We start from the raw sequence: 24,033 nt of genomic DNA, 5'->3' as shown, positions 1-24,033 counted from the left end.
AGAAATGTTCATATAAACCTGATTCCTTAGAGTGTTACAGACTGCAGTGGAGACATTTCAGCCTCTCATAGCTCTCATAGCTTTTTGCAATATGACAGTAGATAGCTGTTTGTGTTTTTTCTTAGTAATTGCTTCATGGGGGAAACTGCACTGTAAATTCTAATTAAATTCTAATTCTAATTAATTAAACTTACTTTAAAGTATTCAATTCCATTGCCCTAAAAAAGTGAGAAGAGTGGACTAGGAATTGTAATTTATAAAAACAAATGGTTATCTAGGTTTTGAAGCCAATATGTTTTGCAGGCTTTTTAAGTTAACTAAATAAAATTTACAGAGCGATGTAGCATTCCCTAGTCTTTACCACGTTTCCCACAAAGGTGTGATTGTATTCGTAGTAGGTGTTTTGATCTGTTTCTCTTAAATACTAATCACAGTTTTGCACCTTTTGATGCTATACTGTATTGTGTGATAATTTCAATGCAAAAAAAATTGATTCAACTCACTACTGTGTTTATTTCTGTCCAGAACTCAACTCCTCTGGTCATCTTCATTTCTTCGGAACCAGATAATATATCACAATGAATGTTACATCTGCTTTTAATCTTAAAAAAGTTATGTGGTGATGCAGGGTAAATAATTGGATGTAACGTAAATAATTGGTTGCTGATGAAGATGAAAATGACTTTTACCAGACAATGTATTTTGTCTGCCAAAAATATCTGATCTAGCAATAAAATAGCCTGGGCATTTTTCTGCTGAAATATGTGATCTTGGAGTAGAACATCCAGTTTTTGTGACTTTTAAAGCATTTTATGGTTGTTTTTATGCAGTTATAACAGCTGCTTAGTCAGCTTTAAAAAAAAAAAGACCAGCTATTTTATCATATTCTCTGCCATCAGAACTTCCCAGCAAGTCCTTCTGGATGTAACATACTGTGTCCAATTAGGTTCATCTTTAGGTACTGTATGTCCCCCTCTCAAGCAGGTATTTTCCATCTGCCAGGACTTGAAATCGCAATGAGAATGCATGTCCAGTACACTAGAACTAGCACAGCTGAAAGATGTGTTTTATTGCATAAAAAAGTTGTAGAGTACTTCTATATTAAAAATCTTTGTGATTTAGCGCTTTTTGGCTCACGTAGCATTCTACTTCTTATTATACCTTCCAAACCAAAAGCAACAGCATAATGCAACAGCATTTTCTGTCAAACTATATGAACTCCCTCTGAACTCTTCATGAAAGTAGGAGTTATTGAAACTGCTTCATACATTCTATTGACAAATGTTGATTGGCTCAGAGTTTACACACATTTTGCTACTGTTGAACTGGGCCAACAGCGCAGATGGCCACATTTAGCACTTTTATTTTTTAGAAAAACCATTGTGTAAACTGGCAGTGTGAAAAACAAACAAAAAAGTTAAAAAAGCATAAAAACTACAACTACTGGTGTGTGTGGTGAGTTTTAGAATACTAACTGTCCTCATAGTTGGATTATCAGGTAGAGTAATCTTTATGACACTAATAGTAGAACAAAAAACATCCTAGGTCTATTAAATAAATAATTCAGCCTTGAATTTAATATTATGGAGGATATTTATATGCAGCCGAGGAAGGTAAGACAGGTTTTTCTGTCATTTGATATTTTGATTTCTCTCATTGATATTTTTGAAAAATTGTACTCCTTATGATTCAAGCAAACAGCAGAGAGAAGAAAGAGTAAATCGAAAAGAGATGAAAGGTGGCCTGCAGGTAATAAGGTATTTAATAACATAAGTCAACTCATGTTATTCAAACATGTTAGCTATACAACCGGAAGTCACATTTCTAGTAGAAGTAAACAATACTCAACGGGTAGAGCATCGAGTTGGGATGCAGAAGGCCCCGGGATTGAACCCCACCTCCACGATGCAGCCCCCGATGCAGCCCCACCTAGCCACCAAGGGCCCCATTGGTTTTAGTCCCGAGGACCATGGAAAGGCTGCGGCAGGATAGGCACCTCTGAACACCTCAGAACACCTCTCAAGCCAAAAGCCATTGATAATTTTTTGTGGGAAACCTCAACATTGTTTTGCAAAATAGACATTTAATGTTCATACATTCACTTTAGTAGTTTCTAGGTGAACTAGTCATGGTTCATCTATTTTATCCAACCTGGAAGAATGAAATGTGTTAAATAGCAACTTCAGAGTACTACGGACCTACTTTGGCAGCAGCACTGACCTACAGTACTGTTGCAATGCTTTTGAGAATGTCCACAGAAAGTCAGAATACAGACTTAAATTAACCAACAGAAAGGCAAGTGAAATCCTACAAGATAATGCAATCATCCCCAGCAGTTACTGCAGCATGACATCAACTTTACATTTTTTAGCTCAGTGTATTTCTTATTAGCACAGGGGTGTGGGTGCAGATGCTTGTGTTTGGACACAGTCATTTATTTGACACGATAGCCTCTTCTACACGTGCAATCGAACCCTGTTATACCATAGATACCATTTATCCCTGGCAATGTATGTGAGAGCACAAGTAAACGAGTGAGACACTCCCAAATTTATCCAGAATTTTCCTGCTACTTTAAAGTTCAGATTATGTGCATGAGCCCATTTGTGGAGCATGCTGCTCTGTCCTGAGGATTTAAAGTGATTGTATGTATGTTATTGATGTTTCTATCAGTCAACTGCAGCATCTTTTTAGATGCAAGGCTTTAATGTGCTGTAAACAAAACAGTTTCGAGTAGCCAAATTTTCTGTTGTGTTGTGCCTCCTGTACTTGTTGAACAACTCTCTGAAATCAAGCAGAGCATCTCCTGTGAAGATGCTTCTGACTCTGATAAGCTCCCACTGTGTGTTACATCTGTGAAACACAAGTCTGGACAACATCCGGAGATGATTTTCCCAAACATTGTCCATTTCCAAACATAAGTACATATGTAAAACAGGCTCATGCATGTTTTACAGTTGGTTTGTGATATTAATTCATAAAAGCTTAATTAGTCAAACATATTGTTTATGATCTAAAACATGGGACAGACCTAAAAGGAGAGAAAGAGGGTGATCATAGAAATATTAGATTTAAGTGGATCAGAAAGCAGGGGTCAGTGGATCAGAAATTATTTCAGATAATGGATACTGTATTTAAGAATTTAAAATATCTAATTTAGTAGAGTATGGAATACAAAAATAGCAGGATTACAGACAAAAATGCAACCACAGGGGGCCAAAATCCAGTGTCTTCTTGTGCCAGTCCCAAGGCTGGATACATGTCTGGTCTAATGTAATCAGGAAGACAGGTAGGAGGTTACACTGCGTGTCATCGGGAAAGACAAAAAGTGGACAAGGTAACTTGGTGGTGGAACGAGGAAGGTCAGAAGTGTATATAGAGAAAGTGAGAAATTTGACGCCAGGAGTGTGATGGAAGTAGCAAAGAGTGAATTGAAGAGGATAAAGAGTGGAAAGGGAGTTAGTCCTGATGACATACCTGTGGAGGTATGGAACAAGATCTTGGAGAGTGAGAGGATGCGCGAGGAATGGAGGAGAAGTGTACTGGTGCCCATTTTTAAGAACAAGGGAGATGTTCAGAGCTGTGGCAACTACAGAGGAGTAAAGCTGATGAGCCAGACAATGAAGTTGTGGGAAAGAGTAGTGGAAGCTAGGCTAAGGGCAAAGATTTCATGCCTACAAAGAGTCCAACAGATTTAGTATTTGCTTTGAGGATGCTAAAGAGAAGTACAGAGAATGTCATAGGTAGTTGCATTGTGTCTTTGTAAATTTAGAGAAAGCGTATGACAGGGTGCCAAGAGAGGAGCTGTGATATTGTATGAGGAAGTCTGGAGTGGCAGAGAAGTATGTTAGAGTGGTGCAGGACATGTATGAGAGCTGTCAAACCGTGGTGAAGTGTGCTGTAGGTGTGACAGAGGAGTTCAAGGTTGAGGTGGGTCTGCATCAAGGATCAGCTCTGAGCCCCTTCTTGTTTGCTGTGGTGATGGACAGGCTGACAGATGAGGGTAGATAGGAATGTCAGTGGACTATAATGTTTGCGGATGACATTGGGATTTGTAGTGAGAGCAGGGAGCAAGTGGAGGAAAATCTAGAGAGATGGAGGTCTGCTCTGGAAAACAGAGGAATGAAGCTTAGCTGCAGCAAGACGGAATACATGTGTGTGAATGAGAGGGACGCAGGTGGAACAGTGAGGTTACAGGGAGCAGAGGTGAAGAAGGTGCAGGACTTTAAGTACGGTTCAGAGGAAAGGAGAGTGTGGAAAAGAGGTGAAGAGGCGAGTACAGGACAGTTTGACCCAAATTATGAAATAATTAAACATCAATTAAACATTTCTTTAAGCTCTAAATCTAAAAGTAAACAACTCAATCTTGGTGCTGAGTTTACAACTCAGCTCCCCCACTTGTGTATGAGTGTGTCTGTGATTGTGAATGCAAATGGTTGAATACGAAGCAGTGTAAAGCGCTTTGAGTGCCAATAGGTAGAAAAGCGCTATAGAGTGAAGGCAGACCATTTACCATTTCTGTCTTTAGATGCTTATATTAGCTTTGTTAGCTTAGCAGTTATTCATTAACAATGGCTTCTCTGTCTCCCTCTGTCTCTCCTTCTCTCACTTGCTCGGTGTGTCTCATGTTCAGTTTTTCCTCTGCCTCCTTTACTGATAATGGTATATGTAATAAGTGTAGGTTTTTTGCAGCTTTGGAGGCGAGGCTCACGACCTAGCGTAGCCCCTGCTAGCTGTCCCCCGGCAGTTCCCGAGCAGCCAGGAAGCCAGTCCGGCTGGGTGACGGTTCGTAAGAGAGCTAATGCTAAACAGATGCCTGAGGTTCACCACCAGTCGGTTCACGTTTCAAATCAATTTTCCCCACTCAGCGACGCACCCGCTGAGAAACCAACTCTGGTAATTGGCAGCTCCATAGTCAGAAACGTGAAGTTAGAGACTCCAGCGGCCGTAGTCAAATGTCTTCCTGGGGCCAGAGCGGGCGACGTTGAATCATATTTGAAACTCCTGGCTAAAGATAAACGTAAATACAGGAAGATTATTATTCACGTGGGAGTGAATGACGCCCGATTACGCAAATTGGAGGTCACTAAAATGAATGTTGAATTGGTGTGTAACTTTGCAAAAACAATGTCGGACTCCGTAATTTTCTCTGGTCCCCTGCCAAATCTGACCAGTGACGGCATGTACACTCGCATGTCGTCATTCAACCGCTGGCTGTCTAGGGGGTGCCAGCAAACGATTTAGGCTACATAGACAATTGGAAACGTTTTTGGGGAAAACCTAGGCTGATTAGTAGAGATGGCATCCATCCTACTTTAGATGGTGCAGCTTTCTTATCCAGAGATATGGCTGGTTTTATTAAACAACCAAAAGAATGACAATCCAGAGTTGAGCCTAGGATGCAGAGATCCAGTCCTACACGCCTCTCTGCAGTGTCCTTACAACCGTCACCCCGCCACAACTCCCACATACCTATAGAGACTGTGTCTGTTCCCCGACCTAAATTACATAAACTAAATATGACAACAAGAGGAGTTAAGCATGATAACCTAATAAAAGTTAAGACTACTCCTCTTACAGAACTTCTTCTTTTCCTTTCGGCTGCTCCCTTTCAGGGGTCGCCACAGCGAATCATGTGCCTCCATCTAACTCTATCCTCTGCATCCTCTTCACTCACACCAACTAACTTCATGTCCTCCCTCACTACATCCATAAATCTCCTCTTTGGTCTTCCTCTAGACCTCCTGCCTGGCAGCTCCAACCTCAGCATCCTTCTACCGATATATTCACAGTTTCTCCTCTGAACATGTCCAAACCACCTCAATCTGGCCTCTCTGACTTTATCTCCAAAACATCTAACATGAGCTGTCCCTCTGATGTCCTCATTCCTGATCCTGTCCATCCTCGTCACTCCCAAAGAGAACCTCAACATCTTAAGCTCTGCTACCTCCAGCTCTGCCTCCTGTCTTTTCTTCAGTGCCACTGTATCTAAGCCGAACAACATTGCTGGTCTCACCACCGTCTTGAACGCCTTTCCTTTCATTCTCGCTGATACTCTTTTATCACACAACACACCTGACACTTTTCTCCACCCGTTCCAACCTGCCTGCACTCGCCTCTTCACCTCTTTTCCACACTCACCGTTGCTCTGAACCGTTGACCCTAAGTACTTAAAGTCCTGGACCTTCTTCACCTCTGCTCCCTGTAACCTCACTGTTCCACCTGCGTCCCTCTCATTCACACACATGTATTCTGTCTTGCTGCGGCTAAGCTTCATTCCTCTGTTTTCCAGAGCAGACCTCCACCTCTCTAGATTATTCTCCACCTGCTCCCGGCTCTCATTACAAATCACAATGTCATCTGCAAACATCATATTCCACAGAGATTCCTGTCTAACCTCATCTGTCAGCCTGTCCATCACAAGAGCAAACAAGAAGGGGCTCAGAGCTGATCCTTGATGCAGACCCACCTCCACCTTGAACTCCTCTGTCACACCTACAGCACACCTCACCACTGTCTTACAGCTCTCATACATGTCCTGCACCACTCTAACATACTTCTCTGCCACTCCAGACGTCCTCATACAATACCACAGCTCCTCTCTCGGCACCCTGTCATACGCTTTTTCTAAATCTGCGAAGACACAATGCAACTCCCTATGCCCCTTTCTGTACTTCTCCATCAGCATCCTCAAAGAAAATACTGCATATGTTGTACTCTTTCTAGGCACGAAACCATATTGCTGCTCACAAATACTCACCTCTGCCCTTAGCCGAGCTTCCACTACTCTTTCCCACAACTTCATTGTGTGACTCATCAGCTTTATTCCTCTGTAGTTGCCACAGCTCTGCACATCTCCCTTGTTCTTAAAAATTGGTACCAGTACACTTTTCCTCCAGTCCTCTGGCATCCTCTCACTCTCCAAGATCTTGTTAAACAAACTAGTCAAAAACTCTACTGCCACCTCTCCTAGACACTTCCATACCTCCACAGGTATGTCATCAGGACCAACTTCCTTTCCGCTTTTCATCCTCTTCAATGTCCTCCTCACTTCACTCTTACTAATCTTTGCTACTTCCTGCTCCACACCAGTCATCTCTTCTACTCTTCGTTCCCTTTCATTTTCCTCGTTCATCAACTCTTCAAAGTACTCCTTCCATCTTCCCATCACACTCCTGGCACCTGTCAATACATTTCCATCCTTATCTTTAATCATCCTAACCTGCTGCACATCCTTTCCATCTCTATCTCTTTGTCTGGCCAACCTGTACAAATCCACCTCTCCCTCTTTAGTGTCCAACCTAGCATACAAGTCCTCATAAGCTCTTTGGTTGGCCTTTGCCACCTCTATCTTCATCTTACGCTGTATCTCCCTGTCCTCCTGTCTACTCTCTTCAGTCCTCTCAGTGTCCCACTTCTTCTTAGCTAACCTCTTTCTCTGTATACACTCCTGAACTTCCTCGTTCCACCAAGTCTCCTTGTCCACTTTCCTCTTTCCAGATGACACACCGAGTACCCTCCTACCTGTCTCCCTGATCAAATTAGCTGTAGTAGTCCAGTCATCTGGAAGCACCTCCAAACCACCCAGAGTCTGTCTCAGCTCCTCCCTGAAAACTAAACGACATTCTTCCTTTTTCAACTTCCACCACTTCGTCCTCTGCTCTGTCTTAGTCCTCCTTATCTTCCTCACCACCAGCATCATTTTACACACCACCATCCTGTGTTGTCTGGCTACACTCTCCCCTACCAATGCTTTACAGTCACTGATCTCTTTCAGATTACAACGTCTACACAAGATGTAGTCTACCTGAGTGCTTCTCCCTCCGCTCTTGTACGTCACCCTATGTTCCTGCCTCTTCTGAAAGAAAGTGTTTACTACAGCCATTTCCATCCTCTTTGCAAAGTCAACCACCATCTGACCTTCTGCGTTCCTGACCTGAACACCAAACCTGCCCATAACAGTCTCATCACCTCTGTTCCCTTCACCTACATGCCCATTGAAATCTGCACCATGACAACTCTCTCACCTCTGGGGATGATCTGCATCACTTCATCTAACTCACTCCAGAATTTCTCCTTCTCTTCTAACTCACATCCTAACTGTGGGGAATAACCACTCACAACATTGAACATCACCCCTTCAACTTCCAGCTTCAGACTCATCAACCTGTCTGATACTCTTTTCACCTCTAGAACATTCCTCACAAAATCCTCTTTCAATATAACTCCTACTCCATTTCTCTTCCTATCTGACCCATGGTAAAACAACTTGAACCCTGCTCCTAAGCTTCTAGCCTTGCTACCTTTCCACCTGGTCTCCTGGACACACAGTATGTCCACCTTCCTTCTCTGCATCATGTCGATCAACTCCCTAGCCTTCCCTGTCATAGTACCAACATTCAAAGTCCCTACTGTCAGTCCTACATTCTTGGCTTTCCTCTTCTCTCTCTGCCTACGAACACACCTTCCTCCTCTTCTTCTTCGTCTTCGACCAACAGTAGTCCAATTTCCACCGGTACCCTGTAGGTCAACAGCACCGGTGGCGGTCGTTGTTAACCTAGGCCCCGACCGATCCGGTATGGAAGTCTTTGTCACGATTCGCATGTTTGATTTGGCATGTGTTTTACGTCGGATGCCCTTCCTGCCACAACCCTCTGCATTTATCCAGACTTGGAACTGGCACAAGAAGACACTGGCTTGTGCCCCCTTGCGGTTGCATTACTCCTCTTACAGAACAAAACCCCAAAACTATTAAATGTGGATTATTAAATATCAGATCTCTCTCTTCTAAATCTCTGTTTGTAAATGACTTAATAAGCGATCATCAATTCGATTTATTTTGTCTTACTGAAACTTGGTTGCAGCAGGAAGAATATGTCAGTTTAAATGAGTCAACCCCTCAAGTCATATTAATTATCATGTTCCTAGAAGCACAGGCCGAGGTGGAAGAGTTGCAGCAATCTTCCATTCTAGCTTATCAATAATTCTTAGACCTAAACATAGTTATAACTCATTTGAGAGCCTTACTCTTAGCCTTTCACACCCAAACTGGAAAACTCAAAAACCACTATTATTTGTTATCGTGTACCGTCCTCCAGTCCCTTATTCAGAGTTTTTGATTGAATTTTCTGATTTTCTATCTGATTTAGTGATTAGTACAGATAAAGTCATTATAGTGGGTGACTTTAACATTCATGTAGATGCTGACAGTAACTGCCTGAGCACTGCGTTTAATTCATTATTAGATTAAATTGTTTTTTCCCAAATGTAAATAAACCCACTCACAGTTTTAGTCACACGTTAGACCTTGTCCTTACGTATGGAATTGAAGCGGATAATTTAACCATATTTCCTCACAACTCTCTTCTGTCTGACCATTTTTTAATAACATTTGAATTTACAATAACGGACTATATAGCAGTTAGGGAAAAATTCCACTATAGCAGATGTTTAAGTGAAAAAGCTGTCAACAAATTTAAAGAAATTATTTCTTCATCATTTGCTTCACCATATGTTAATACAATGGAAAGTAGTCTCCTTAATGTTACTCCTGCACAAGTAGATTATCTTGTTGACAATTCTGCAGCCTCACTACATACAATAATCGATAGTGTTGCCCCTCTGAAAAAGAAGGCAGTAAACCAGAAGAGGCGATCTCCATGGTATAGTTCACAAACACGCAACTTAAAACAGGAACAACACTTAAAACACGAAAGTTAGAAAGGAAGTGGCGTTCCAGAAAGTTAGAAGAATCTCACTTAGCCTGGAAAAATAGTTTAAAAATGTACAAAAAAGCTCTCCGTGATGCCAGAACAGCATATTATTCATCATTAATAGAAGAAAACAAGAACAACCCCCGGTTTCTGTTCAGCACTGTAGCCAGGCTGACTAAGAGCCATAGTTCTGTTGAGCCTACTATTCCCTTAACTCTGAGCAGCAATGACTTCATGACCTTCTTTATGAATAAAATTGTAGCTATTAGAGAACGAATTCACCAGATCCTCCCCCCAAAAATTACAGATAGATCTTCATGTAAAGCAGTGTTAGAGTCATCGATAAGGCCCCAATCCCTGTTATGAAAATAATTCCACATTCTCAGCAGCCTGGGAGCCTGTTTGGCTTTACTATAGTATCGTATTCTTAGTCACCTCCAATGAAAAACCTTCTTCAACCTTATGTGTATTTCAAATTCGTGGCTCCTCCTATTGCGTCTTGGTGGTGCATGAGGGAGAGACTCCTTCAGCCATCTTTTACCGGAGGTCCGCAGCGCAAACTGGCATTTAAAGCTAGGACTTGCACTTTTTCATTTAAGACTTTAGACCTAATCAGTGCACATTTACCGCTCTGTGTAGATTTATAACTCGGTTTCCAACATCATAGAAGTTTTACTCTTCTTTTTAATTCGTCGTTTTTTTTTTTTTGTCGATACTGATACTGATACTTTACTCTATGGAAATAAGAGAATTTCCATAGAAAGATACTCTTAAGGATTTGAGGTAAGAGCATGTATATTTCAGCAGAATAAACTGAAGTTTATAAAATATTTACAAAGTGTTTTGGTTGAAATCCCCGTTCTGTTTAGAGCTGTTGCAAATTAATTAACTCTGATAAGTTATGATAATCATTGTTTTTGCTAGTTTCTGATCAAGAAAATCAGTAAGGTTTTAACACTTTTTTGTTCGTAAAAAAAAAAAACAATACAAATATTACAACTATTATTACTACTACTACCACTGCTACTACTAATATTAATAACAACAACATTAATAATAATTGTCCTTGTCAGTTACAATCCTTATTATTGTTATAACACTGACAGCTGCGGTGAGTGCTCCTCTACCAATGAACATGGAGTTCCCGATCGTGTGCCTCTTCCAGACCCTGCTGTTGCTGATGATCTTGCTCAAAGGTTATTCTGTTGTCCTCTGTCCCCGGCACTGCTCCTGCCCTCAGCCCATAGAGATGTATTGCACCTTTGCTCCCTAACCATCATCCCCAGAGCTGCTAATAAACACTTGGAACGCATGAATCTGGGGTCAGTCTTTTTTTTTTTTACAGTCAATTGGAATGCAAACATTGTAGAGATTGCAATGAAATGTAAATGCAGGTTTAATAGCATTAATAAGATCACAGACATATCACTGGCTGGCTTGAAGAAGCTGGAGCTTTTGATGATCCATGGGAATGACATCTACAGTCTACCTTATCGAGTGTTCAGGGATCTCGTGTCACTACAGGTATGCTTACTTAACAAAATGTTAAATGTGAATAAATGAATAAATGAAAAAATGACTGGTGACTGCAGAGTAATTTATCCTTAACCAAGAGAATGCCCCACAGTATTCTGGTTAAACAATCTATGGTATTTTACATTTGCAATGGCCTGCAATATCATTACCTTTTAAATTGTTGCTTCTGGACGTTCTGGGGTTCTGGAAGTTCTGGGCAACCAGTCATTCATTGGTTGATGCCAGATGCCTCTAAAGTGGAGGCACCATACACCGGTAAGGCCAACAGTAAGGTTTCTGTGTCCAGTGATGCAATGACAGCTAGTCATTAAATCTGTCATCCACGCAGACATAGGACGATACTACTGCACTGCCAAGTTTCACGGAGCCCTTGATGTCCTGCCATTCTATTTGACAGTTCAGGAATCCTCCAGCCATTCCCAGGGGGTCAATGGGTCAATTATATCCATTGAGGAATTTGCAGGGAACCCTATTTACCTGGCTTGCATGGTGTCTCGCTCCCCCGATGCTGACATTAACTGGATTCTACCAAGCAGTAAGATATAATTTATTTTAGGGTAAACTCTTCCAGAGCTTTGGTTTATTCCAACAGCACTCTACACATTCCACAGATTGGGGTGTTAGACAGTGGTTATTATGAATGCATTGCCATGAATCAATATGGGTTGGATACACTGGCTGCAAAAGTCACAATTATCAAGAAGAAAGGGGTGAGAAGGCCTTTAAGGAAGTTTCCAGTGAGACCTCAGCCTCAGGGGTCAACACAAAGATTAAAGTCTCAACAGAAGATATAGAGGAGGCATCAGGGGACACAGAGTCTCCAGTTAATGACCTGGATCCTTTGAAAAGGAGAATTCTAGGCTCGGTGGCCCCAGGTAGGAGGGGCATCCATCCATTAAGGAATATATGGCGAAGGCCATCAGTAGTTCGAGAAAACAAACAGGATCACTTGTTGAAAAAAGGAAGAATACAGTTTCGAGCAAGAGAGTTAATATGTCAAGGAGAAAAAAAGACACAGAGAAATGGGCTGATATTTTGGCAAAAACTAGGGCCAGAAATGTACAGAATACTGTGACACCACTCCCAGTTCAGCACACAACAGAGAGGAGGCTGACAGAACAGAAAACAGAGTCACAAGAAATGACTGAACGATCATCCACGGAGTGTTTGTGCAGGAGAAAGTGGGCCAGGAATATTTTACAAGACAACACACTCTACTACCACATACAGAAATTAACACTAAAAAACACAATACACAAGGCCATGGAACACATGTGACTTCTGAAAGTTACACTAAACATGATATACTTTATATCAAATAATCAGCACACACACATCATGCATGCAACAGTAGAGCCACACACGATGCAGACCTCATATAGCACACAGCACACAACCCATGACACAAACTTAAAGTGAGATTGCAATTTTACAATCATATGTTCAAACAAAGGAAACAACACTAGGTGATTTGCAATTTCAAGCAATGCTGCCAATGACATCTCCAACAACTACATTCATGCCCACTACCACAAGAAGAAGGGATTCTGAAGGGCAATAACCATCACGCCCCCAGCAACCTGTCTCCAGAAGAAGGAATGAAGGTCGGAGGAATAGGCCAAATAGAAGAAAACAAAAGCAAAACAAACCCACCCGATTTATTATCACCACACGTGTAAATGCTCTCGTAGCAGCAGTCCCAACATCTCCCACTACACAGCTAAAAATAAAACCATTCAATGTTCCAACGGCCAATTTCAATACCCCTGTTCTAGTTACCAGCAGCCAAGCAGCATCCTCAGGCAGACTGAGTCATAAAGAAAACATGACATGGCATGACAATGAGGCAGCCACACACCCCTCCTCACTACCACTACTTCCCCCCCCGAAGGTAGTATTTTAGTCCTGGCCAAACGACTAGCACATCACCAGCAAGTCATTTCCAACGGCTTTTCCAGGAGTGGGTAATGGAACGATAAGTTCTCAAACATCCTTAGAACACTTTTGTTGTCTGTTTGTATCCCCCAGAGCACTTGAACATACTCATATCAACCACTCAGCATAGGTTTATTGGCAGACCTCTTCTACCTGTTAAACCCTTAGGGGAGACACAAAGGGTGACAGTTACAGGAGATCAACTACCTACGCCACATTGTTCCAATTCATCGTGCATACAGTCAGAAATAAATCTGCATTTTAAAGAAAGTGCTAATGTAGGAGTTGATGCGATTGTCACAAGCAGCCCCACAACAACACCTCCCTCTGCTACCTTGTCAAGCCGTGATTCTGTGATCCAATTCAGAGAGGCATCACAATTCATACTACCCATATCGTCCAAAGTATCAAATATAATCAACACCATCACAGACGATGATCCTGTAACCCAATCACCTTACTACAAACTGACTTCCCCAGCCTTAAAGTTGACCAACGGGCAGACAGTCAAACAGAAAGCTACTCCTGTCCCAATAATTATTGCAATCCAAACTAATCCATTCAGAGAGAGACTGCAGACAAACCCTCATACAGCACACCTGTTACCTGGACAAGGATCTATTTCAATATGGAAGCCAAGGATAAATAAGAGCAATTACCAGATGCTCGCTGCAAAAGCTGAAACAGATGCTCAGCTTCCCTGTGAGGCTGAAGGCAAGCCAATACCCTTCCTTTCTTGGATTAAAGTGGCTAGTGGTATGTATGACTCAACATCATAAAACACAACCACTATATCATTCTACATACCTTTTTGGACAGTTTGACACTTCTTTGCAAATGTAAAAACAAATACATGATCTTCACGAAAGATCAAAATCAAAGCAACGTGAGACAGCAGTAACCTTTAATTGTTTCTTTGCCAGGCTACTTTAATACAGATTAGAGAAAGCCTTAAAGCTGCTAATTTTCACAAAGATGGGACAATGTATAATTGCATTTCCTTTTTGTCACACTATGTGCAGCCTTCATAGAAACTCCAGAACAATTTCACTAATAAGCCAAAACATTATGAACACTCACAGGGGAAGAGAATAATGATTCTTTTGTGACAACATCTCATGTCAGGGTCTAAGATATATTAGCTGGTAAGTGAAAAGTTATTGGGGTCAAAGAAAGAAGGAAAGATGGGCAGTTGTAAACACCAGAGAGAAAACAAAGGGCATTATTAAGAAAACTAATTTAACAGAAAACATATTTAGTTTTCAATTTTTCACTTAGAATATCTAAATTAAATGTTAGAATGTGTGTGAAAAACTATTGTCACATTCACATTATTTGTCTTTCCAATAATACAGGGGCAAGTATTGCTCAGAACACAAGGGTTCAAAGATTTGAAGTCCATCCTAATGGTACATTGATCATCAGGAACACACAGCCTAAAGATGGGGGCCAGTACCTATGCACAGTCCAGAACCAATATGGTACAGACAGGACAGAGGTCGACCTTGTAGTGCTGTCTCAGCATCCACCGATACTCCAACCTCAAAACAGAAACATCACTCTGCATCTAGGTGGCAAAGTGGATTTGGAGTGTCAACTGGAGGGGCACCCAATGCCTCGAGCGACATGGGTTCTCCCTAACCATGTCCATATGGCTGCTGCCCCTTCTGTTTCCTCTGAGCAGCGTGTAGCTGTATTGACTAATGGAACCCTCCGGATCAGGCAAGCAACTTTTACAGACCGAGTGATTTATAAGTTCATTGGTAGCAATGTAGCTGGAATTGATACAGTGACAGTCAACAGATACAACATGAGAACAAAACTCTCCCAGAAGGTGGCACCGCCTACATTCACTGTACTGCTACAGGTGCCCCTCAGCCTGTCATTTGCTAGATAACACCTGGTGACATACAGCTCACTTCTTCCCAGTTTGTTAGTGGACACAATTTTGTTGTCTTTCCCAATGGGACCCATTACATAGAGGGATTGCGCTTTGAAAATGCTTAGAGACATGAGTGCTTAGCTAGTAATGGAGTGGCATCCAGCAGAAGATATGTGATCTTGAACATTAAGAGGAATCTGTTCCCTTTCAAGGCCAGAATCATCTCATCCTCATCCCAGAAAACAGATGTGGCCTACGGGAGTATGTTGCTGCTCAACTGTTTGGCAATAGGAAATCCAGATGCTCAAATAATTTGGAGGACACCCTGTTCAGTACAGGTAAAGCAATATACAAACTAATGAATAATTTCCATACATTATTAAATAAATGCAAACATTCCATGTTCTCTAAATATTATTTTTTCTGTTAGTTTTTGCAGGGTGGCCCCAGGATAAAAGTCTTTCCCAATGGCTCTATAACCATTCAATCTATGACAGACAAGGACAGCGGTGACTACTTGTGTGTAGCACGAAACAAGATGGGTGATGACTAGGTTCTGCTGCAGCTCAATGTGTTAAACAGGGGTCCCCAACCCTAAGATCAGCTGGGCACTACCAGATGGCACCAAGGTGAATCTGGCCAATCAGGGAGAGAGTTTCAACGGAGGACACAGTTGCAGGTATGAGCTGTTGTTGGCTGATATCACACAAAGTACCTATCTGAATGTGCTTGGCTATCTGGGTTCTGATACATTAAAAAAATCTCTAATCTTTAACAGTACAGTTTGAAAGACATTTGTTAAGACATTTATTAAAACACATCTACAAAAATAAAAGTATGCAGCCATTCACAAAGGCCAGCTAATTGTAGTTATCATGTCATGTAGCAGGCACCTACTGGCCCGTAAATGTGGCAAAATAGGTAACAGCTACTGTAGATAACAGCTATGGTGTGATAAAAGCTAGAGTGGGTGCATGTGCCAATCTTTAGCTCTGGTGTTGAACCAAACTCCATCACACACAGATTAGATTAATATTTGCACTTCACATCACAATAATCATCCACACAAAAATAATCTTCTTCATGTTAAAATGTATTCAAAAGTATTCAATAAACTCAAAAGATCATGGTAGAAATTGCAGGTCAGTTGTCAGTCAGCTTTCTCATATGAAACACTCCTTGATCTACGTATAAGCACATCTCTTCAGAACAGTCCAGATGTAACGTGAACCTTATTTGACATGTAGATTCAATTCTGTTGTTGAACCAGTTTAACCTTCTAACTTACTTTAATGAATCTCTTATTTGAAATTTGTTTTTGAATCTGCTTCAGTATTGGCCAGTGATGTTTCTGAAAATGCCACATTTAAAAAAAATAAATAAATCAGTTCAGTGATTTAAAGATGCATGAGAAATTTCCACATGTCATTATTTCATCAAATTAAAACTGTGCTGATGTATGGTATTTAAATGCTATTCTGTAACACATGAGTGGTAGAGGGGGTATGGTTGTACATTGACAACACAACAAATTCCTCACTTCCACAGAAACTTACTTTAAGAACCAATTTTGATATGTTCTAGTGTAGTACAACAGAAAATTCCTGTTTCAGCTGAATTTATTGTTCCCAGCTATGACACATAAAATATGAATATGTCCTGTCCATTTCACTTCTTTTGGCTGGAAGACATTTGAAAAAGTATTGGAACAGAAGTAATGAAAAGTTCATATTTGGTTGCAAATGCCATGTTTGTAATAACTGCATTAAGCCTGTGACTCACTGATATTAGCAGATATTTTCTGGTTTCCTCTTTTAATATGATTCTTTTTTAGTTGTTGTTCTTTGGATGGAGAGAGGATTCACCCTTTAAATCTGCTCTCCAGCAGGTGAAATACATGTATAAATTGGTTAAGGCTTGATGAGTGACTACTTCTCTCTAAAACCTTCCACATTTGTTTCTTTTGTTGAGTTCGCAGTGTGTGTTAGATCACTGTCTTGATATATTGTCTGTCTTGATGAATTGCTTCTCATTTACTTTTGATTTCTCTGAAATTCTGCTGAAAATGCTTTACATTTATAAACAATTAAGATTAGTGAGCCTGTTTCAGGAGCTTCCAAGAAAGAATGAAGCCATGATGCTACCTTCAATGTGCTATAAATATAAGCTTGTATGATTTGGATAAAGAGCAGACCCTCTCTTTCTCCACAATTTGGCCTTTTTTTCACTTTAGTAGAGGTTAATCTTGGTTTCATTAGTGTGTAAAACTTTTTTGTTAGTTTTTTTGCGAATTCTAAACTAGCTTTCTGATTCTTGATGATGAGGGGTTTACAGTTTGTGGTAATGACCCTGTTTTTCTGCTCATGAAGCCTGTTTAAATTTGTGGAATGTGACATCTTCACACGCAATTAGTAATGTCACTGTTTGTGGCTCAGTACACCATGGGTTTTTTTTTCAAGATATTACAAATTGTTGTGTGGGGTATGTTCAGTGTTTCTGCAGTGCCTCTGATTGTTTTTCTTTCATTCAGATTCACAATAGTTTATTATTGTCAGGATCACCAACTTCACTTTCCCCTTCAAGACTTTTATTTTGCAGCCACTTCCTGTTCCTGTCACTATATTCCCAGCTTTACTAATCACCGGCAATTAGTATCACCTGCTCTCACCACTCTGTTTATATACCTCCTTAGTTCCCTCACTAAGCTCCCAGATTGTCTACTTTCTTGCCGCAGCTTTCCAGCGTTCATCTAAATCATCTTTGCTATCTACGGTTCGGACCACGGTACAAAGTGCCATACGTCCTTGCTCTGCTCACTGGTCGCGCCCGTCTATGGGGAACATAGACTGTCATAGAACATAGAATGTCCTCTTTCATAGACTGGAGTTCAGCACCATCTAGCGAGTCGGAGGACTTACCAGATCGCCATCCTGCTTTGCCAACTATTATATTTTATAATAAACATTATTTAAACTGATCAGTTGTGTCAAGTGCCTTATTGGGTCCAATCCTAAAACTAGTACCTTACAGTTATAGCTCCCATAGATAGTTCACTGGTCTTCATGTTTGTGTATCCTTTTTTACAACAAATGCCGTGTTTGAACAAGAGATTATGTTGAACAGTTAGCTTTGAAGGACACTCCTTGGTAACAAGAAACTTTTGTCAGTCACATGTTCCAATACAACTTAGACCCCAGTGACACTCACTTAAAATTTCGGTAATCAGAATTCTTTTAATTTTTAATTCTTTTAATAGTTTTAAAATGCCATTTAACATATCCATGTGTAAAATTGCATAAAATAAAAGCCTTAACTTTTGTTGTTGTTGTCATCTTAAACGCAAATGTCTTCAGTGTACAGCAGAAACTAATAAACGGATCTTGCCATTCCAATACTTTTAAAGTGGCTTTACTTATAAACTCACAGCGCCAGACATTAAAATCTAACAATCTGTATCCCTCTTTTTTTTCCTTCTCTTTTTGACTCTATGTACTGTAGATATGTGGTGTTTGACAATGGGATGCTGCATTTCAATGATGTTGGCATCCCAGAAGAAGGTGACTACACCTGTTATGCTATGAACCAGTTTGGCAAAGATGAGATGAAAGTCAGAGTCAAGGTGAAGGCTGCAATTTTCCTACCACAGATCTCTCTTCGGTGTAATACTAAAGGAAAACCAACGCTGGTTACCACATGGATATCCCCTACAAAGAGAGTGATCGCCCCTGTATTAGACAAATACCAAGTCCTGGATATTGGGACATTGGTGGTTCAAAAGGTCCAACGTTTTGATGGAGGTAACTATATCTGCTTAGCCAGCAACAGTGCAGGACAAGAAAATAAAGTCATTAGACTTGAGGTTCTGCTAACACCTTAACAATCAATGACTTAGGAGGAAAGCTCAGTGCTATCAAAGTTACTGGAGTCTTTGATCAGCCGAAGCTAGTGGACTGTGTGGCAAAGGGAACACCTACCCCTCGACTTATGTGGGTTCTTCCAGGAAATGTGATTCTCCCTGCGCCTTACTACAGCAACAGGGTGACTGTTCACCAGAATGGCACCTTGGAGTTCCAGTTACTTAAGAGGACAGACTCAGAGCACTCAGACCTCATGTTACTTGGGTCTTACCCAATGGCACACTTTTGCTGAGTGGTGCTCGATTCTCTAGGTTTTTCCACCGGCCTCATGGTTCTTTGATCATTGGTAACCCCACTATTGGTGCAAGTGGTATGTACTGCTGTATGGGGCATAGTTCTGGAGGGCTTGTTGAGCTTTCAGTTACACTGTACCCAGGAAAAAGCCTGAGATCAACAAGAGATACAACTGTCCTGTCAGTGTTATGAATGGGGAAACACTTTTGCTCCATTGTCTTACCAATAGAAAACCCCTCAGACTAACATGGACACTACCCAATGGGGTTGTCCTCAACAGGCCACAAAGAGCTGGAAGATATGCTGTACTGCAAAATGGGAAACTAATAGTCCAAAAAGTATCTGTCTATGATCAAGAGTCCTACATTTGCCATGCTGCAAATGAATATGGCAGCTCCCTGAATTCTGTATCTGCAATTGTGATTACATACCCACCTCAAATTATCAATGCCCTTCCTTCTGTGAGTTATGCTAAAGTGGAGTTGTTATTCAGCTGAACTGTGTAGCAACTGGCAACTGGGATCGCTAAAGTAGAGGTAGCATGGGAAACACCTGATAAAACTCCCTTGGTTGTCAGTGCATAGCCACGTCTTATTGGAAAGAAGTACTTACACCAACAAGGTTCCCTCATCATCCAGAACCTGACACAAAAAGAGGCAGGCACCTACCGATGCACAGCCAGAAATGCAATTGGCGTAGCTTGTCTTGTCTAAAAGTAGATTTTTAAATGTGTTCTGAAGAACTTTATTGTTTATTGTGCTCTGCTAACATACTGTATGCCCAAGCAACTGTCTACTTAAAAGCAGATAATGTTCTAAATTTTTATGTAATGTAAAACATTATGTTTTACATACACAAGTCAGAAATTAAAAGTCTACAAGAGCCTTGATGCTCATAAGTATTACCAAGTAGGATGTGTGATAGATAGGCAGCAATAATTAGTGCCAATAAGATGCAACAATGTACAGATTTACATCATATGAGGCAAAATAAAGAAATGTTATGATTAAATTGTTAAAACAAATTGCTTTTGAATGAAAAAACAAAATAATGACTTTAACATATTTTGTCTAATATTAATGTTAATGTATTCCAAGATATGGTATGTTGCCACAAATTCATTTGAGAGCCTCTCAAATTATAAGATCAGCAGAGGTTCATCAACCTGCAACAAAATGCACCGAAAAATTTAATCATTTCAGAAAAATAGTAAAACTAAGTAAAATTAAAATTGCAAAGACTTTGAAGATCCCACCATCTACAATATGTAATATTCAAAAGATTCAGAGAACCAGGATGAATCTCTGTGCGCAAGGGACAAGGGCAAAGGTCAAAAATGGAAATGTGTGATCTTTGGGCCCTCAGGCAGCACTGCATTAAAAACAGGCATGATTCTCTTCTTGGCACATTTTCTTTACGCCGGATGCCCTTCCTGACAAAACCCTCCCCAATTTCTACCGGGCTTGGACCAGCACTGCACAGCTGGGGATGAGAAAGGGCTATTGGGGGTTCAGCGTCTTGCCCAGAGATACTTTGACATATAGCCAGGACCAGGTATCAAACCACTGAGTCTGTGGTCCTTTGACAACTGCAACTGAGTTACAGCCACACCCTCTGTTTTCTGGCCCAAATGTCATTTAAAATGGAAAACTGTTTTGTCGTCAGATGGATCAATGTTTGAACATCTTTTTAGAAACCGTGGACACTGTGTCTTGTGGACTAAAGAGGAGAGGACCATCCAGCTTGTTATCAGCTTACATTTCAAAAGCCTGCATCTCTGATGGTATGGGGTTGCATTAGTGCTTATGGTGTGGGCAGCTTACACATCTGGAAAGGCATCATCAATTCTGTAAAGTGCATAGAGGTTTGAAGCAACATATGCATCCATGCAGACAATTTCTCTTTCAGGGAAGCACTTTTCAGCAAGACAGTGCTAAACCACATACTGGATTCGCCAAAACAGCATGGCTTTGCAGAAGAGTCCCGGTGCTGAACTGGCCTGCGGGGAGTCCAGACCTTTCACCAATAGATAACATTTGGCATGTCATACAATGCAAGGCAACCAAGTAGACAAGAATGGGAAAACATTCCTCTCCTAAGACTCCAACTGGTCTCCTAACTTCCCAAATTTTTTACAGACAGTTGTTTAAAGAAGAAGGAATGCTATACTATGGTAAACATCACCCTCTTCCAACTTTTTTGAGATGTGTTCCTGCCATCAAATTCAAAATTTGCTAGTATTTTCCATTAAATGATACAATTTCTTAGTTTCAACAACTCATATGTTGTTTATGTTAAATTGTGAATAAAATATGGGTTGATGAGATTTGCAAATCATTGCATTCTGTTTTTATTTACGTTTTACACATTTTCCCAACTTTTTTGGAATTGGGGTTGTAAAATATTTCTACTCAGAGTCAAAAACAAAAACTTTTTTCTTATTGTTGAGGATGGGAAAGGACTGTTCCATCAGATGACATTGTCCTCTTTCTTTAGGGTTGATGCAGAAATGTGGTTAATGAAAATGTGGTTAATGTGGTTAAAGACTGCGCTAACTCCTATCTGGATCCAGACCACCACTTCTTTCCCAGCGGTCCCTCCTCCCACCATTCCCCTACCCTATCCTCAAGTTACTCAGCCCTGCCACATCTCAACCTATACATCTATACCTCCAGTACACCGTTGGATAAATATTTCTTGTTATTTGATAACAATAAACAAACTTTGGGGAATAATGGCGTAACAAGATGAACATAAAATAAATATATATAATAAGGGGTACTTATTAAATATTCCATGATAGATGGGAATACTAATGATATAACTGCTATGTAACTACAAATAAGAGGGTATGAGGCTCCACATTAAATTACAGCACTCATTTGTTTTACTTAGGGTAAAAAAAGTTATACATTTTTAACAAAATAAATAGCAATTATGCTTTTATTTTTTTGCCTCAAAGCATGGACATGTTTAAATCAGTGGAACTTGAGGTATTCTAAACAACTTATTGATAAATAATTAAATATTACGATAGGCGCAATATGTGTGATAGGTGGTGGTTACGTGTTGGTTAAGTGTCCTTGAGCAAAAGGCTTCACTCACTGTGAGGCTCCCAGTGAGTGTTGGGCATCTGCATAGTATCTCCCCCATCAGTGTGTAATTGTAAATGGTCTGCACTTATATAGCACTTTTCTACCCATTGGCACTCGAAGAACGAATGGGTGAATAAGAAGCAGTGTAAACTTTGAGTGCCAATAGGTAGAAAAGCGTTATATAAGTGCAGACCATTTAACCACAAATATGTATCCATAGGTACTATGGAAGTACACTGTTGTTATTAATAAGTACACAGTAAGTTCACTGTACTTACCCTGTAAGTCACGGGCCGTAATCTAAAGATTTAACAAATATTTTCAGCACCCTCAAATTTTGAGCTGTCAGCATGTGTGTGTGATATATTGCTTGTTTTTCACAGTGTTCATGTGTACCAAGCTCTCTGCATGAATGTTCGCGCTGTTGTCTCAGTAAATAAACTGATAAATTTAAGAGATGACACATAAATGTGGCCTGAATGGTATTTTGTGTTCAGTGCTCAGTCAAATCTGACTTTTGAGAGTTCAGTAGAACAACATTTAATAAACTATGGGAATGTATAAATTTACAGTATATTAAACTCATTAAATACAGTATATATTACACTTAATGCTATCTTTGTGACGTGTTCATAAGCAGAGCAATATAACAATAACTATTAAATTAAATTCTTTAAACAGATTATTTAGGAGTCAGGGGTGAAGAAGCAATGAACATAGCTGAGCTATAATGGTTGATGGGAATAATGAATCACCTTGGTAAATCCCTATACCTAACCTGACAGAGAAGGCAAGTTATGTTTATAGGGGCCAGACCAACAACAGGCATTTAACATACTTTTTGAAATATGACTGGTAGTCTTCAAGCAACTGTTATAAAAGTTGTCATCATCTGTTGATTAACCAACAATTTATAAGATATACATTGTAGTAATACTGTAAGTACTTACCTAATAATTTTATTTGCCTTGAAAAATAGAACACCAAAATAAATTTACTTTACTGTCCTACGTTGGGACACTGAACCCCAACGTAGTTGGCTCACCCATTGCTGTGTTATTGTGAATGCGAATTGGTAAATAAGAAGCAGTGTAAAGTGCTTTCAGTGCCAATAGATAGAAAAGCACTAAATAAGTCCAGACCATTTACCATTTACATTAAACAAACTGCATATTTTCCTTTTCTAGTAATATTTGTATGTGGTGGCACTGCCTTGGAGGTAGACATTGATTAATGATTTCAACTTCTATAGATAGAGAAATATGTTTTAATTCCAGAGTGGTCAAAACATTGCAGTTGTCAGACAAGGTAGAGCAGGAGATTTAGGGCTGACGTCAGTTTTTCTGGTAGTCACCCAAATGTGGCCCATTGTTATGACCTGAGTCATTACGTGTGTTATTATTGTTATGTTGTCTTTTTCTCCTCCTCTTCGTGTGTTTTGCAGGGGTGTGTCTGAGGGGGGTTGAGCCACAGGTGGTTGTCACGGATTGGGTCATTCGAACTGATTGTCGCCACCTAATTGGACAGGATAGAGCGTCTTCCTCCTTATATACCAGGATGTCAGGAGGGAGATGATAGGAGGGAGAAGCCCTTTTATTTCACTAATTTTTCTCCTTTTTTGGGTAAGGAGTTCAGGTTAGACATCCTGTCATTTGTTTTTGTATTTGTTTGGTTTGCTTAGGTAAGACAGGGTTGGTGCTAGAGTTTTTTTGTTTTGGGCA

General features: G+C 40.3%; 1 protein-coding gene across 1 annotated transcript; it reads left to right on the top strand.

Annotated features, from left to right (window-relative positions):
• The first annotated feature begins 11,178 nt into the window (after nt 1-11,178).
• mxra5a (matrix-remodelling associated 5a) lies at nt 11,179-19,930 on the top strand. Its single transcript, XM_067493938.1, is given in 18 exon segments — nt 11,179-11,237; nt 11,440-11,545; nt 11,547-11,786; nt 11,789-11,996; nt 11,999-12,189; nt 12,192-12,430; nt 12,786-13,140; nt 13,427-13,940; nt 14,540-14,977; nt 14,980-15,398; nt 15,497-15,642; nt 15,644-15,745; nt 18,565-18,938; nt 18,941-19,139; nt 19,172-19,359; nt 19,362-19,691; nt 19,694-19,728; nt 19,730-19,930. Coding segments are annotated over 18 exon segments (4,344 nt in total).
• Nucleotides 19,931-24,033: the final 4,103 nt, after the last annotated feature.

Source organism: Channa argus, chromosome 23 (genome assembly GCF_033026475.1).
Source record: "Channa argus isolate prfri chromosome 23, Channa argus male v1.0, whole genome shotgun sequence".
Classification (NCBI taxonomy): Eukaryota; Metazoa; Chordata; class Actinopteri; order Anabantiformes; family Channidae; genus Channa; species Channa argus.
Note: the sequence above shows the minus strand (reverse complement) of the source record. Positions and strands in the feature narration are given on the sequence as shown.